Here is an 18,831-nt window from a genome sequence, read left to right as displayed (position 1 = left end):
ATAATAAAATATATATAGAAATATCAACTCTATTAAATTGATGCATTAGGAAAAATAACTTTGTGTACGTCGTCAACGAAAGCAAAATAGAAGCATTGAGCTGATATAATTACCATAGCTTATTTGACATTTTACATTTACCTGTGCACAAGCATAAAGTTTGTCGTCCTTAGGCGTCCCTAACTGATGATAAGCTACTCCTGTGCTCTCGTATCCTCTAGGAGACACTTCCAGAAAGCCGTTGGTACCAGTAGTTACATATCCTAGAAACAAAAAAAAATATATTAATGTATAATTCCCAGAACTCCGACCTCCGCAAGAAGGACCAGCTCTTACCTCCTGCAGCCTGGTAGTCCGCCGCCGTATAATAACCCGTCAGATGGTGCCTCTGATATTGATGAAACAAATTATCCGGATACATCGTCTGAAAAGTCTGTCCCATATAGAGAGCGTTCTCCGTCTGACCATATCCTCCCTGGGTGTACAAATTTGGGTGATGATGATAAGCAGCAATGGGCGTCATCAGGTGATTTTCGGCAGCAGCTGTCGGCAGATAATCCATCATGACAGTCGAGAGATGGGGCGAAGAGTTGTTGTTGTTTAGATTTATGTTGTGGTTGTTGTTCGTTAAGTTGTTGGACGTGTTGAGTAAAGGACTGTTTAAGGATTGGACAGCAGGAGCGTGAGGTGTTAAGGGCGATGCGTGAGGTGATTGGTGCGACGACAGTTTGCGTTTCGTTCGACATGTTGATAAGAAGTCGCGGAGTTGGGTTTTGTAACGGCGATTTACCTACGGGGAAAAAAAGATAATACAATATATAAGTTTTCAATATTTCCATATAACTCGCCCTATGAAAAGTTAATGAAAAGAATTTGAGAGTCCTTACCCTTTGGTTTGTCGGCGTCATTGGTATTGTCGGTGACGTAGCCGTTGGAAGAACAGACGTCATAATATTATCACTATCCGTAAAATAACTATTTGTTAAACCTGCATCCAAATAACTAACTTTGAAATCCATCGTACGTTTTCCCAGCAGATCCCTGCCTTCTTCTTCCCTAAAAAATAAAGTACAATGATTAAAAACATGGTCTTCAGTTACTTTAACAAGTTTCTTTATAATCAAGTATAATCTATTTCGTTCTTACATAAGCGGTCTGTGTGTGCTAATAACAAAATCAGGCTTTGAATTTTTATAAACTAGTCTCGAACTGGTTTGCAACCACTGCCATTGTCCTTCTTTGGTTTGAAACCTGTAAGCTATCATTCCGGATGCTCCAGTTTTTAACACTAAAATAAATAAAGAAATGGAATATAAAACCTTTAAAAATACTTAATTGTGATAATTTATGTACACTTACATTCTTGATGAGCGCTTGCCACATATGCCAAATCATCAAAATGTACTAAATCATATCCACCCATATTAGCCAGTTCACCATCAGAATATCCTAAAAGCATTTTTCCCCTGAAAAAAAAAGATTATCCATAGTTAATCACGAATGATGAAGGATGAAGAAAATTTTATGTTGAAAACTAGATTGCTTAGAAAAAAACTGAATTGGAAAACTGGATTGGATCTAAATCGTAATGTCCCCTTTTTCAGAAAAGGTCTCAAATATCATAATAACGATGCAAATTGAGAAATAGAGTATACTATTTGAAGAATATCAAAATGAAAGCAAAATATTACAGACGAAATTCAATGAAGAATATACTAACCGTTGGTCCATAGAAACCAACCCTAAGTCCAATTTATGTTTACTTTTAAACATCACTTCCTTTTGTGGAATCTCCAGTAAACTTGGCGGTCCAAATGGCGTACAGATTGCAAACAAAGCCAAAGGCGGTTCTTCTGTTTTCCTATTTTGTCCATGAAGAACTTTGACACGTCCTCGGATATCCAATCGCTAAAAAATCTCAGTGTTAGCAACTTCAATAATCCTTTCTAAAACATGCGTCCTTTCCCCCTACTCACCAAAAACCCTGAAGTATTATCCAGTAAACATCTAAATCTAACTGTAAAACTCCGTTCCAACAAATGTGCATTGTGGGGCATTAAGACCTCCTGGAGACTCATCTGTTGTTGCTGTTGATCGGATGTCGTCTGATGTTGTTGTTGCTGTGCTCCTGGAGATGTCTGATGTTGGTGTTGAGTGTTTCCGTTACCGGATCCGGCGGTTATAAAACTGTTCCAGAGTAACTGTCTTTGGAGTTCTTCTCTGTCTTCGGAATGGACCAGCTCGTAGACGCTCTGGTGCACTATATCAGACTGTAAGGGTAATAGATAATTATTATTGATGAAAAAATGTACATGATAAATAAAATTGTATGTTTATAAAATTACCTGATGGAATCCCAAATAACTCTCTATACTGTGGGTTGCAAAAAACACTTCGCCTTCGCACGTTAGAATCATCAGAAATCCATTCAGCGCCTAGAAAAAGTGAATAATTTATTATTAAATAAATAATATTATTGAATCATATAGTAATATATTAAATTTAATAGAAGTTGATTAGACACATGTAAGTCTGGCAACTTTGGATACATTTAATATACGTCGTAAACTTGTTTTTTTTTTAATATACTTGAATGTTTTAATGGACTAATTGTAGAATCGAAGTAAATTATTTAATTTTACAACAAGTAAAAAACTAGATGGAAAAAAAGCTTTTGAAGAAAGAAACCTAATAAATAACATCAAAGTGCTTGTATCCTTTTACAGGACTTCCATATATAATAATATGAATTTTTTATCCCATGGCCCTCTTGCTGTCCACCTGTGTTATTTTTTCGTCCTCGCCGTCACAATGTCCTCGTACATATAAAATTAAATTAATTAAAATGGCATAGAGTGACCATAACTATAATTAAAAACTCTTATCATATGTCGTATATCGCATATTCGTCTGTGTTCTAATCGAACTGCGGAATGGGCTTTTTTTTATTTCTTATAGTTAGTAAATAATTTCATACAGGTATATATATATATATATATATATATATATATATTATATATATATATTATATCTATATTTATATACAGTGCTGGATTTACAGTAGGGGCAGTCGGGGCTACTGCCCAGGGCGGCAGATTTTCGGGGGCGGCAAAATTTGGATAGTAAGAAAAAATGCTATACAATGTAATCAACTAATTTTTTTTTAAAAACGTTTTTTATTTAAAAAAATATAGTTAACTTTTGTTAATTTATATAAAACATACTACGAATACAATGCAAAATTTGGATTCAAATAGACGATTATTAAAATTTATTATTTTTCTTTGACTCCCTCTCCGAACATAAATTATCAAATTGGTTAACAAGTTATTATCAAATTTGGCAATTTGGCTAATACAAAGTTTCGTAAACGAGCTGAAAGTTTAAGAAAAATATGTTCTTCAAATCTCGAGCTCTCTTAGAACTTTCAAGCCTATAGCGCCGAAAAAAAATTAAACTAGTGACGATTAATCACTGCAAATTACTGGAACTTCTCTTTCTGAAAATTACATTTTATAAAGAGCATTAAAATTTTTAGAAATATGAAAAAATGCCCTTTAAAAAACTTTTTTTTATGTGTATATTGAAATTCTTTGAAAATTATAAACTTTTTTCAAAGCAATCGCGCTGCGAAAAATTTCAAAAATATTTCATAATATAAAAAAAAACTCAAAATTTTCAAAAATTGATTTTTTTTAAGTTTTCAAAAAATATATATTTTTTTTAATTTTGATTTTTGGTACAAGAATAATATATAAAAACAATTTAAGTAACATTTCAGGGATGGGGCGGCATTTTTGTCAGTGCCCCAGGGCGCCAAATTTCTAAATCCGGCCCTGTTTATATATATAATATGTGTGTGCGTATATACGTAAGAGCCGCATTGTATGTATACATCTTTCCTTTCCCATTTGTGCAAAGATTAGTAAAAGATGCAAAGGAATAATATATGTCTTGAATTATATTGAAAAAAACTATATTAAAAATTTCATATCCAAATATTGTGTCGGCGCCCCTAAGGCGTGCGCTCGCATTTTATGTTTGCGTCGCATTCAAGGTAGAACCGGCCCTGATTATACTTAATTTCATATTTGAAGTGAATTAATTTGTCAAATCCTGTTCATATGTGTATCATTCAGTCTGCCATATATACACTGTATCTTTAATAATATTTTAATTTATGGCACATCTCAGCCGCTTTTAGGCAATAATAGTGAAGACATCTCATTTTTTTAAATCATAATCATGAATTTATTATACATATTCTAATATTATGTAGACTCGTAAGTAAATTGAAAATTTTGGCAGATGACAGTTTTCATTTGTTTTCAATGCCAAACAATGGCTCAAATATTTTCAATGTCAAACAATGACAAGCCGTTTTTTGCATTTTTTTCATTTTTTTCCATTTAATTCTACAATATTACTATATTTTTATAATCACATACATCCTTAAAATTTCCTTAACAAACTTCAGAAAGATTTATCAAAATCCGAATAATCGTTTAGAAGGAGTATATTTACATACATCATTACAAAAGATATATATATATATATATATATATATATATATACTGCTCTGTACGGATTAGAGACATGGACTCTAAGAAAGACCGACAGAAATTACCTCGAGAGTTTCAATTAGTGATGCTAGAGATGAAAGTAGAAGACTATCAAGGATTTCATAAAAGCATACTCGTTGTCTTGTAAAATATTACTGTAACATATCATTTTCTGATAATTTATTGGGTAGTTGTGATTTTGTTGTCAAGTAATTGCAAAGATTCAGGGACCAATTCTGTCGGATAACAGAAAAATGTTATGGCAAGGCCATGCTATGAAGAACTTTCCATACTAAATTTGACATAAGCCATGTGGTTGATGTGCAGTCTGGCGTTTTTCTCAGGTTGTCAGGTAGAAAACCTAACCTAGAAACCGCACAAATGTCAAAAAACTATGTTAGATAGTAGGGTGTTTCTGACTCAGGTTCATAACATACGAGTGACGTTGCAGTTTATGTGTAAAACGCCTAAATGCACAGCAAATACATCACTGAATACTGTATTCAGTATGATTTAGTAACATAATAAATTGAAGTTGGAGCGTAGCATGGCCTTGCCATAACATTGGTCTGTTGTGCGGCAGAATCGGTCCCTCAATTATAAAACCTATCTAAAACAATATATAAAGATCTAAATCCGGGACAAATAATTTTGCTTTTAGAAAAACCCAGAACACAAGGTGGAAATCCAGTACGTATAGTCACCTTATGATGACATACAAGTGAAGTTGCAGTTTATGTTAAATCGCATTGACAGTGTTTAGCAGGATTTTGTATGCAAACTGAAATCTACCATAGCCTTTGACAGTATTCATTGTGATTCAGTAGCATAATGCCATAACATTGGATTGTTGTGTGGCAGAATCGGTCCCACAATTATAAAACCTATATAAAATGATATATAAAGATCTAAATCCGGGACAAATTTTGCTTTTAGAAAAACCCGGGCTACAAGGTGGAAATCTGGGACCTATGGTCTCCTTATGATTAGCAGTATTTAGTAGCATTTTGTATGCAAACTGAAACCTACCATAGCCTTGCATTATCATTGGTCTATTTGTACGACAGAATCGGCCCATTACTTAAATTTGTGAAGTGTAGACGCGGCTTTAGAATCGGGTTGCATTAATTTACTTGAAGCGCGATATCTTCTCGTTGCGGACGTTAATGCGTTTATAATATTTAGTCTCGTCTTAAGAGAGACGAAAAAATGAACAGAAAATCATCTAAGGCGCACAAGTATAATTGATGCCCCTTTTTAAAACCGACACATTAATATTAATCCGTCACTGGAGAAGGAATTATTCGAAACGTACTCGAAAAGAGATATGTCACAATTCAAATGATAATATGTATTTGGTTGTCCAGGAAGGGAAAAGTATTTTTGATTTCTGGACAGAGGAATTAAATGCAAGTTATTACATATAATTTGAAACTTGAGTCGCATATTGTGATATATTTGTTTATTTAGTAATATGCAAGGTGTGTACAATACTTTATTGTATATTTAGTAGCTGATTAAGAAGCACAATATTAGATTCCGAAATAAACTAGTGGTGTATGGTATCGCGCCTTAAGGCAAATTGCTGGATCATCTCGTACCGTAACAAAATGTTCAAGGAATATTAAATGTTTTCAAATAGATTATTATAAATACTGTAACTTTCATTATTCGTATTTTATAGACAAAATATTAGAGCTTATGAATTGGACGACGACGTATGCTTACATGAAAAATAAAACTTAATAAAGCAGAGTTAGAATAAAAAACCTTATCTCATATTTCTAGGAATTATATAAACTCAATTGCTTAGTTAAAACTATTTATTTATTTAAATATATAAGTGAGCTAGAATTTTAGCTAGAATTAGCATTAAAATCCGTATTATTTTCCATATTCAAAAAAATATTTTCGGGAAATTAAAAACAAAAGGGTTTTTTTGAAATTTTGAAGTCTTTTTTTTACTTTCCCCAAAAATAATCATTTCGTCAACACAAGCAAAAAGTTTTTTGAATCATTGAAATCGGATGTTAAGTTCTCTCAAAAACTGCAATTTTTTGTACATTCAGCTCCGCATCTCCGAGACGGCTAGACCTGTCTATGGTAAAAACTAATCAACATTTCTCCCCATCATTACGAATTGCATGTTTTTTGAATCATTCAAATCTTTTGTTCTCTCAAAAACTCGATTTCTATTTTCTGCACTCTTTGTTCCGTATCTCCGAAACGGCTGGACCTGACCTTACCAAAAACTAATCATCACGTCTTCCCATCAGTAGGAATCGATTTTTTTTGTACTATTTTAAATCGGTGCGCCCGAAAACGTAGACGAAATATTGTGGACACACAAAACTCACATACACATCAGTTTTTTCTGAGGTATGCCAAAATGTTCAGAAACCTCTGAAACGTGAAGACATGCAAACATTTTCAATTTCGATTTTTAGGACGATTACAATGAAAAGTCAACTAGGTGTAAGTGAAGCTATGAAAAGTCAACTAGGTGTAAGTGTTATTTTTTGATAAGACAATTTGCAAAAACTAATTGATATGTGTATACAATCGACTTAATAAGAATTAAAAATAAAATGTTGAAAAAAAGACTTTAAAATAGTCTTTTATCTATAGTTTTACTTGTGCAATTCAGGACATGTGCAGAAACTCTTATATAATAATAATAAAAAAATGAGACTCCTCATTATTTCAAAATTTGATGAATTTTTATAACTAAACCGATTTTGTTGACATATAACATTTTAGAATGTTCGTCAAGACGCCGATTTCTATTATCATGAAAAGTTTAAAAAAATAAACAATTAACTACAAAGACATTGATTGTCTAATATTTACCAAAAGCTAACTAGCACGATAACTGATATATTTCGAAAGTTTTGAATTTTTAAAATAAATTCAGTATTTTGGTTAAAAACGTTGACCTATTTGCTAATTATAAAGAAACGGCTGTGAAAATCGCAAAAAACTAGTTCTTATCGAGTTTTATAAAATAGTTTATGAATTTTTAAAATCAGTATCTCACTTTTTGAGAAAACGTCACCGAAATGCCAAATTTTGTCTCTTATACTTACACACAAAAAGTTTTCCAATTTTGGTGCCAAACTATTCAGAATGAATTGAAACGTCGAAAAAAGAACTAAAAACACTATAAATAATCCGATATTCTAATATTCCGATCTTTTGCTCTAAAAAGGTCGTTTTTGACATTTTTTCCACTGTAAACCTAAAATGAATGGACCTGCCTTTAGCTAAAACCAATGCTTTTAGCAAAACCAAGGCTTCGAACATTCAAAATACGAATTAAATGTATTTTGAATTATCTTTACAGATGTACACATATATTTTTTTAAATATTTGATAAATTTCACATAAAATGGAACGCAAAAATGTTTTTTACATTGTGTGAATTTGGCAAGCGGTAACAAAAAGCTAAATAGCAAGTATTAATTGAACAAAAATAAAATGTTTGAATTTTTAAAATCGATTCAAAATTGTGGGCTAAAATGTAAACGACAATAATTGTTTACACTTTTCTGCTAATTACAAAGAAACTGCTTGTCCGATCCTTATCCAGCCGTTTCTGAGAAAACGAAATACAAGAGAATTTGTATTCGTATTCTAGCACACGCCGCAGAGTACTGCTCGCATGTACATATATTTGAGATTTTCCGTCGTACACAACATCTAGGTGCTGAAATTATCTCTCACTATCTTCAAAAGTAATTTTTGGAAGGCTTCGTCTTGAATAAGGACGAGGCCTCAATATGAATCATATTATAATTAAGAAATTTACTATTAGTTTAAACATATGTTTAAGCTAATATCGGACCTGTCGCCAATTGCTTATCAAGTAATTGCGCGTATCAGTCTATGTCTGTATACAACATATGGTCTTCAATAATATGAAATCTCTCAACAAGGATAGGTGAAAGTTGGCTCGTCCTTTTTATTGTATGCCTATAGCAATTAATATATTAATAATAATAACATATAATTTATATTAAAATAAATAATGAAATAATGTGCTCTGTAATAATTTTATACTTATATAAATTATATAAATATAATATATTTATATTTATAAAAATATATTTATTTTGATTTATACAAATTAGAATAATGTGATTTATTATATATAGTATTTGAGATCATTTTAAAAGTTACTCAAAGTAAAATATAAATAAAAGTAATCATGAAGGTAATTTTATATTTAAATATTAATATCATAAGAATAAGGATAAATCATCTTTAAGAGAAAATGAAAAAGTACCTCTAATCATCTATTAGTGTAAAAGTATCTAGTATATATGTAAGCAATATTATTATTTCTGATTTTTCAAATTATTGGCAATACTAAGTCGTTTTTCGTAATGAATTAGTAATATAAATACGTGTAATTTTCTTGAAACAAACAGCAGTTGAAAAGTAAGGTATTTTAAGATTTTAATGCGTTTTTAATAAATCTGGAGGAACTACTGGGAATATTGCATTCATAGGCCTATAAGGCCGCAGATGCACTCGCCGAGGATATGCATTAATGTGATTATAATGAGGACACCACTATATAGAAATATATACATATACTATTATACCTATATATATATATATATATATATATATATATGTAGTATGTACACGTAATATATATAGTGACAATACTGCTCCGAAACGGCTTGACCGATCTTTATGAAGTTTTACAATTACGTTCAGTATGATTGAGAATAGGACAACACCTATTTTTCATACCCCTGAGTAGTACCATAATCGTTGGCAAACCCCTAATTTTTTTTTATTATACAGACCAACTTATTTCATTTCATTTTTTTATAATTCGTAAGCAACTAAATAACATGCAGCCCTAAATGTTTACCCACCTAGCCCTATTTTGTAAAAACATTTTAGCAATCAAATAATGATACATCCCACGTACAGTTAATGAATATTTTTGACTTAATTCTAGTTCAGATTTTTTGAGCTTAAGTTAAAGCTTATATTAAACAATTAACTTTATCACGAATTGTCCAACCCTAAAACTTTTTTTTAAATTTTCGGATCATTTGGGTATTTATTTTTTTACCGTTTCTTTTAGTATTAAACCAACGAAAATGTTTTTGACTTAATATCTGTTCAGATTTTTTGAGTTTGAGAAAAACCTCAAATTTTACTTAAAAATAATTTATTTCCTATCAGGGGTTGTCCAACACTAACACTTTTTTAGTTTTAGGATCAATTGGGTTTTTATTTTTTACTCGATTTTTTAGTATCAAACTAACAAGAATGGCAATTTCCGAGGCATTAAAGCATTTTTTAAAGAGATCAAATTCAAAATTTACAAATGTTTTAAATACATGAATACATAAATTTTAATAAATAGTCTTAATTCTAGAACACTTAGTGCAATTGTGTGATTATTTTTGACAGTGGTCCTAGAAGTGCTCATTGAGGTTACTGTTCCAAAGTTTAAATTATAAAAAATAATGAAAATTAAAAAAAAAACAAAAAATGGCTACAGTTCGACCAGAGCTCTAGATGATTGATTTAAAAATTAAATCCATATTTTAATAAATAGTTTTAATTCTAGAAAACTTGGTGCAATTGGTGCAAAACCAAATTTGGCTACAATTTGACCAAAACTAGTTTTGGCTTAAAAGTTTACAAATTTCAAACTGTAAGAGATTTTTTTTCTAATTTTTATCAAGATAGTTACAATCAAAATTGTCACATACATACTTTTACTAACCGAAATGTTATACATAAATATATAAAATATAGTTTTTATTTATATAGATAGTTTTTGGTTTTGAGCTCAGCTGCTTTTAAGCAATAATAATGTTGACATTACATTTTCCTTGTATATTATATTCTAATATTATCTAGACTCATAATTTCACCTAAATTCAAATTTTAAGTGAATTGACAATTCTAGCAGATAACAGCTCAAATGTTTCCAATGTCAAACACTGATAATATATAAGGTTTGCCATTTATTTCTACAATATTACTATATTTTTATAATCACATACATCCTAAAAAAATCCCTTAACAAACTTTAGAAAGTTTTATCAAAATCCGAATAATCGTTCAGGGGGAGCATATTTACATACAACATTACAGAAGAATTTTATATATAAGATATATATATATATATATATATATATATATATATTGTACTAAATAAAATCTGAAGAATAAAATATTGTAGAAATATATTTGAAAGCTTATACCATCATAAATTATGTATAAAAATATTCAAAGCGTTATAAAATGTTTTATGACAACTAATAAAATGAGCATCTATTGTCCTCGTGGAAATATATATATGTATATATATATATATATATATATATATATATATACATTAATATATATATCTTGATATACAGGAATAATTTTCCAACATATGTTTCCACCAGTCTATCTATATATTCTCAAAATGTAAATACATTTAATGTAAAATGAAACAAACATCGGTCGCCTAGTATATATATATATATATATATATATATATATATACAAGTTGATAAATGCTATGACGTGTTTTAGGGGTACAAATAATGAACTCCGGCAGGGATGTCACCGACAGATACAGGGAATACCTCCTGCACCTTCCGACCTACGACCTAAGTGGCTACACTTGCAGCCCCGAACTATTTTGCCCACCCCTCCGTAGGGTTGGGTAAAATTCGCCCCCGCATTCGCCCCAAAATAAATAGAAGAATCAGAGAAATAGAGAGAATTTCGAAATAAAATAAATATGTCAAATTGGGCGCGTGGAAGATAATACAACTAAATGACATGTTTCTACGAAGAATTGAGGAAAAGTTTATTATTTGTGGCAGATGTAATAAGAGGTTTAATTTTTTGACTTTGGATTCTTTAAGGACAATATTGTTATAATATTTTTGTTCTAATAATTTTTATATAAAATTATATGTCACATCGCATATTTCTAGTGTTTACATAAAAATTAAACTTTTTCAGATACAGAAAAAAACTTAAAAAAAAAAACAAGATTTCAACTATAAAAGACACGAAGAAGTAAAAAGCTATTTACCAAATAAATTGAAAAAAATATGCATCGTTCATCTATTTTGCCCACCCCTCCGTAGGGTTTGGGTAAAATTCGCCCCCGCATTCGCCCCAAATAAATAGAAGAATAGAGAAATAGAGAGAATTTCGAATTAAAATAAATATGTCAAATTGGGCGCGTGGAAGATAATACAACTAAATGACATGTTTCTACGAAGAATTGAGGAAAAGTTTATTATTTGTGGCAGATGTAATAAGAGGTTTATTTTTTTGACTTTGGATTCTTTAAGGACAATATTGTTATAATATTTTTGTTCTAATAATTTTTATATAAAATTATATGTCACATCGCATATTTCTAGTGTTTACATAAAAATTAAACTTTTTCAGATACAGAAAAAAACTTAAAAAAAAAAACAAGATTTCAACTATAAAAGACACGAAGAAGTAAAAAGCTATTTACCAAATAAATTGAAAAAAATATGCATCGTTCATGGAACGGAATAAAAATTAACTAGGTGTAAGTGGCATTTTGCCTCAAGGCAAGTGCCAGAAATTTTCCGATATGTGTAAATAATCATTAAATATTCAAATTGTAATTTGATCTACTTGTCTAACAGCTTCTTTGTATACCTGTCTAAGTGACCACCTGTCTACTTTGTCTACCTGTCTACTCTTTCACCCCTTCTACTTATCTGTCTATCTTCTTATTTACAAAAAATGCAATACAATAAATACAAAATAAATTGAAAAAATTGTGAAAAATTAAAAACTAACTGTAAGTTCCATTTTTCCCCGAGACCAATTGCATACATTCTCGATATGTGTAAATAAACAATTAAAACAATAGATAATTGAATTGTATATGATCTAACTTGTCTAAGTACCTTCATCTACTGTTCTATTATCTGTGTCTATTTTATCTACCTTTCTACCCTGTCACTCTGCCTACCTTACTGTCTGTCTATCTTCCTATTGGTCTATTTGTCTACCTGTCCATTTTTCTACTTTTCCACTTGTCCACCTGTCTATGACAGTTGAGTATCAATATTTATACATGTATAGTCTACTTGTTTACCTGTCTAGAATCTTTGCCTACCAGTCTATTTTATCTACCTCTCAATTCTATCACCCTGTCTACCTATATATCTGCCTAGTCTCGTTGTCTATCTGTCTACTTGTCCACTCATCTATCTGTCCACCTGTCTACCTGTCGTGTGAGTATCAATATTTTTACATGTATACATCGTCTACGTGACTACTTTATCTAGCTCTCTACCATGTCACCCTGTCTACCTATCTATCTGCCTATCTTCCTATTTGTCGCCTTGTCTACCTTTCTACTTGTCCATCTGTCTATATAATTTGTAATGATAACTTCAGACTACCACCATTTTTTAAACTTTTTTGTAACTCCGAAATTGCTAGACTTGCCTTTGAAAAAATATAATCAATGTTTCACTTCGTCAATACAAGTAAAATGTTGTTTGAATCATTGCAAGTCTAAACATATCAAAAATATTTTTTGTTTTTCGGTTTTGGAAAAAATTATAAATGACTGACATCAATATTTTAGGAAATAACACTCTGAAAATGCCGCATACGCCATTTATGAAAAAGTTTTAGTCTGTTTTGTTTTTGAGACTAAAACCAAAGGAATTGATATACTATATGAGGTATGAAAGAAAATTTAAAACTTTATGGCTTATAAACTTGACCTTCAAAAAAAACTATAATACTGAATATCATTCAGTAATAAATATAACGTAAAATATTCACCACAAAATATAAAAAAATGCCTAAAAAAATAACTATTGATTAAGTTTTCTGGATATTATAGATGATTTTTATACGGTTTCAAAAATCTTAAAAATTATCAAACATTGATACAAGTTGTGCTATCACATTTGTGTGAATTACAAAAAAAAACTAACAAAACACTGTCTTTACTCTTTACTCAAAAAATAATGACAAGTATTCCTTTCGCTCTCATAATATTTAGGTACTGCTAATAACATAGTTTTGCAATAATATAAATAATATTTTTGAAATGTTTAAAAAAATTCAATAAAAAGCTCACCTGTAAAAAAGTGTCCCCGTCTAAGGCTGCGTGCTCGTACGTCGTGAGGTCTCTGTTCCGAAAACTTGGCTCTTGCAGGTTATGACAGTGCGTCAACATACCCCCGTGTGGGTCCTCTTTGTCTTTGTGCATTACAACTGAAAAAAAAAGAAATAATTAATATAAAAAATAAATAAACAGGCAAAATGTACCTTTTAGATACAATATTATGTACTAATGGTTAAATGATACTTTGATACTTCTCTTAAACGGTTATTCGGATTTTGATAATTCTTTTTAGAATTTGTTAAAGGAAATTTTCAAGATTTAATGAACGATAAAAACTATAGTAATATTTTAGAAATAAATGGCAAAAATTACAAAAAAACACTTATGATTGTTTGACATTGAAAACATTTAAACTGTCATTTGCTCGAAATGTCAATTCACTTGAAATTTGAATTTAGCTGAAATTATGAGCCTAGATAATATTAGATTATAATATTCAAGAAAAATGTAATGTCTTCATTACTATTGCCGAAAAGCAGCTGAGATGTGCCAGAAATTAAAATAATATAAGATACAGTCAACAGTATATGTTTGACAGATGAAATTATATAATTCATTTTAATAAATAATGCAACACCAAATTGCATATACATTATTTTTTTAAACTTATGCATGTCGCATTTTGGTTTACTTTACTGAATTACTTAACAATACAAAAAATATTTCTACTTATTAAAAAAATGATTTAGAATTTTGTTTCGTGTGTCAAAAATTCATTTGTTTGGCATTGGATATGGAATATTTAGCAAGTAGATTGAAGAGTGCTCATACGAACTGGATTTTATAAATAAGTTCACCTAAGATTTGAACATAAACAATATTGTTTATTAAATTATTAGTAAGAAAAATGTACTTTAGAAATTATAGTTGCCAAAAAGCAACTAATATATGGTACGAGATTATGAAAATTATAGACTGAATTATTGAAGTGCATAATTGTGTTGTGTGGTAAAATCAAGTGTGATATTGTTCTTTTACCGCAGATACTATATTATTATTTTTTTCTAAATTTCTAATACTGCTTATGCTAAGACCATAAATGAAGCACAAAGGCAGGACATCAAATAGGATATTAAAAAGTATAGGATAGGATATTAAAAAATTTAGAACTTTTGAATTGTAGATGTGGTACAGGACAACGTTTGTCGGGTCACCTAATATATATATATATATATATATATACATATACATATATATATATAAATATATATATATACATATATATATATATATATATATAATAATATATTATATATATATATATGCTACGTAACTTTCATTTTTCCTTATCTAGGGTAATATTTCAGAGAAAGATAAAATATATTACGACATTTTCCGCATTTAAAGCGCCCTATTATAATTCAGGATTAAGGGTGTGTAGTTTTGTATTTCACTAGAATTTCAGGCTGTTCGTCCCCATTCTCGTTTGTCGCCGGGGTTGTAATTTTTAATGTTCATATTTTTTTCATCAAGGACGATAAAAACTCACGACAGAAACGATTGTGAAAGTTGATAATAAAAATAACAAACAATATGGTAGGTACGATGATAACATTGCACTAACACTGAATTTAATAATAAATACTTTGGATAGTTTAAATATTTTAATTCAAATATGAGTTAGTACTTCCTCGTGGATTAGTCCATGACCTCTAATCCATGATGGAGTCCAATAGGCTTTCAATCAGAAGTTTCAGGTTGGATACCCGCCTTAGACAACCTGATGTCAAGCAGTAGTGACATCGGTTTTTACATGAAAATATAGATAGCAAAATGTTTCCGAGTGAAAATAGCCCTTTCTCGACATTGGTGCATCAATAAAAAAATATCATCACTACTTAGAAATATTTCTTTATTTTTTATCATATGTATAGTAATGTCCACACCTGTCCCGAAACAGACAAGTAAAACTGTAGAAAACTAGTAGTGTATGGCATCGTGTCTTAAGGCAAATTGCTGGTACTTCCCGTACTTTAATGAAATATTTGAGGAATATTAAATGTTTTCAAATAGATTATTATAATTAATGTAATTTTCATTATTGTTATTTTATAACAAGTTTTTTAAATCATTCAAATCGGATGCTTAATTCCGTCAAAAACTTATTTTTTGCACATTTAGCTTTATATCTCCGAAACGACCAGACCTGCCTTTGCCAAAAACTAACCACCACTTCTCCCCATCATTACGAATCGAATGTTGTTTGGATCATTCAAATCGGTTGATCTGTTCTCATAAAAACTGACAGTTTTAGCACCTTTTGCTCCATATCTCCGAAACCACTGGACCTATCTTCGTCTAAAACTAACCAGCACGTCTCCTCATCAATAGGATTCTAATGTTTTTTGAATCATTCAAATCGGTTAACCCGTACGCCAGAAATCGTCAACAAAAAATGTCTCCACACATACACACACAAACATCCATTTTTTTCTCAGGTATGCAAAATGTTCAGAAACCTCTGAAACGTGAAAATCTGCAAATTTTAATCTCACATCAAATTATAATTTCATCGGCTAAAGATAGTTGCAAGCAAATTTTCCATTACATATTTGAAGAAAAATTTAAATTTAAATTGAGCATAAACTTTGATATCTGTTTTCTTTGTTTATTATATATATATATATATATATATATATATATATAATCTGTATGTATAAGTAATGATTTCTAAGAATTGAATCTTCATTCATTATTACAGCGATCTTTCAGAAATCAAAACTATTAAAATATCATCAACTGACGTCATCATATTTATATTAATAACAGATTAGTGAAATTATATATATATATATATTATATATATATATATATATATATCTATATACACATAAACATATATACATCTATGCATAACGAAGGATTTGAACCAGATACTCAAATTAAAAGCACTAATCATTTAACAATCAAATTTGTTGAACCATATATTTAGTTTAATAATCATTATAATTATCAGTTATATTTATAATTCACTTTTAGAAAAATTAAATAATTTTGGCTATGATTTAATAGTTTAAACATAGATGCAAATAAAACTAGAATATTTTGCCGTGAGGCAAAATGGACTTAATCAATAAGAAATGATATTAAGAAACTCTTGTGACTACAAAATTTTCGACTGTTTTCTTATGGAAAATAATAAATAAATTAGTTCATTATTTGTCCTAAGTCCACAACCCATTATTCTAAACTTCAATAAATATTTTAGCTTGTTTGTTTTTCAAACTCTATCATCATTCAAAACTTCATCAAAATAGTATAATTCCGAAGAAACGACCCAACCGATCTTAAACAAAAACCAGTTAGTACAATTCCCAAACAATATCTTTGGAATAGTTATTGATTTTTCGAAACTGAATCAGAAATTTTTACGAAAAATATTGTCTTGAAAAATTAACCAATGCGAGTGTTTATTGAGTTTCATCAAATGGCTTTTAAATTTTTAAAATCCATACAGCCGTTTTAGAGAAACGTCGACGAAAATCAATTTTTGGTTCATACATACACATTACATAGAATTTAATTTAATTTGTATATCAATTAGTCTTACTTGATTAAACCTATCTTGGGTTTATGGTTCCTTCTACCATATAAATCATAAATATAATCCATAATCGTAATAATTATTTAACTACGTGTAGTGATAAATTTTATATTAAGCTTGTCAAGTGCTCGAACTGATTTAGAAATTAATAAAAACACAAAAGCGTTTCACTTAGTACTTTTATTATGTAAAAGGTCTGCGGGCTATCCCTTTTTACTATTATTTTCCGTAATAATTCTATTATACACCCTTAATGTAACAAAAGCGCCAATCCGCATACAATTCAAATTTAACAAAATTCAAAGTCATCGTGACTTTGCTAGAAGTGAAAACGTAGGCTTCGTCCACACTATCAACGAAAATAAAAACTTGCTGGTATTGTTATTTTGCCTTGTGGCAAGTTACATAAACTTCGTGATATGTGTAAATAATCGACTTAATCAATAAAAAATAAATTAATTTACGAGTGATTAAAAGTATTCCGAGTGGATTTATTACACATACTTGAAAACGAACGAACACGTTAACTCGGAGTATTTTCTAAAAGCAAATTTTCACAAATCAACAATTTTTATAATTGAACCATTTTCCGTAGGACTTTAAAGTTCATTAAGATCGTTATATGTCAAGTAAATCGTCTAATTTTGATTTTAAAAAACGTCAAAAAAACTACTCATTTTCGCAAACTTTGATGAATTTTTAAAATTAAACTACTTGTCGTAAGGCCGTAATATTTTAGTAAGTTCTATAAGACCATGGTATATATCGCCAAAAAAAGTTCCATGAAAATCGACTTAAATTTTTTTTCAACAGTTAATTACAAGAAAACGTCTCGATAGATTTTCACCTAAAATTAATCAGTATCATTCCCAACTAATATCCTTCGAAGAGTTTTTGATTTTTCAATCAATTCGGTAGTATGAGATTAAATGTGGACAAAAAGTTTAACATTTTTTCCAAATTAGAGAGAAACGGCTCGGCTAATCGTCGCACAAAACTGAGAAACGAAAATCCTCATCATATGAATAACAACAGATACTTTTTACAAATTTGGTCTCATTCGATTCAGAATGGCTTGAAACGTCGAAAAAACAAAAAATTAGCGAATCGGATTTTTTTATGAAAACAAACTCCTCCTTCGGGAAGCTAATAAAAACTAGTGGTGCATGGCATCGTACTTTAGGGCAAATTGCTGGAACTTCCTGTAGCGAAAACTAAATTATTAAAAAAATCTTTGCAAAACTTTGGAAAAATTAAATTTTTGAGAAATTTTGAAATATTTTAAAAAAATTGACTTTTTTGAAAAGTTGCTTTTATTTTACATTTTGTTTTTTTGTAAGCAATCGCGCTGCATAGTTGATTTGAGGTCGAAATATCAAAGCGCGCAAGCGCCGCGTAGTCGTCTAATGTGTAGAAATTGGCATGGAACCCATAAAAATGTACACTTAATGTACACAAATGTACTTATTATCATTATCTTTATAAAATATCTGATAATACGAAGTGCATGTGCCCAATGAACATTTTTGACCGCCAAATGACACTTTTTTAAC

At 29.8% G+C, this 18,831-nt stretch overlaps 1 protein-coding gene across 1 annotated transcript in view; it reads right to left on the bottom strand.

Moving 5' to 3' along the window:
* LOC113378685 (aryl hydrocarbon receptor-like) overlaps positions 1-13,827 on the bottom strand; it is a gene marked incomplete at its 5' end in the record, with an annotated part of 32,569 nt that extends 18,742 nt beyond the window's left edge. Inside the window, 10 exons of the mRNA XM_026619241.1 lie at positions 142-263; positions 337-790; positions 888-1,056; positions 1,147-1,288; positions 1,360-1,466; positions 1,721-1,908; positions 1,977-2,089; positions 2,174-2,270; positions 2,346-2,435; positions 13,687-13,827. Of these exons, the coding sequence (XP_026475026.1) occupies positions 142-263; positions 337-790; positions 888-1,056; positions 1,147-1,288; positions 1,360-1,466; positions 1,721-1,908; positions 1,977-2,089; positions 2,174-2,270; positions 2,346-2,435; positions 13,687-13,827 (1,623 nt within the window). The remainder of the gene's footprint in view (positions 1-141; positions 264-336; positions 791-887; positions 1,057-1,146; positions 1,289-1,359; positions 1,467-1,720; positions 1,909-1,976; positions 2,090-2,173; positions 2,271-2,345; positions 2,436-13,686) is intronic.
* Between the last annotated feature and the right edge of the window lie 5,004 nt (positions 13,828-18,831).

The sequence above is a fragment of the Ctenocephalides felis genome, unplaced genomic scaffold, assembly GCF_003426905.1.
Source record: "Ctenocephalides felis isolate EL2017-DRISC unplaced genomic scaffold, ASM342690v1 CF-g0.4_SCAFFOLD_01886, whole genome shotgun sequence".
Lineage (NCBI taxonomy): Eukaryota > Metazoa > Arthropoda > Insecta > Siphonaptera > Pulicidae > Ctenocephalides > Ctenocephalides felis.
Note: the sequence above shows the minus strand (reverse complement) of the source record. Positions and strands in the feature narration are given on the sequence as shown.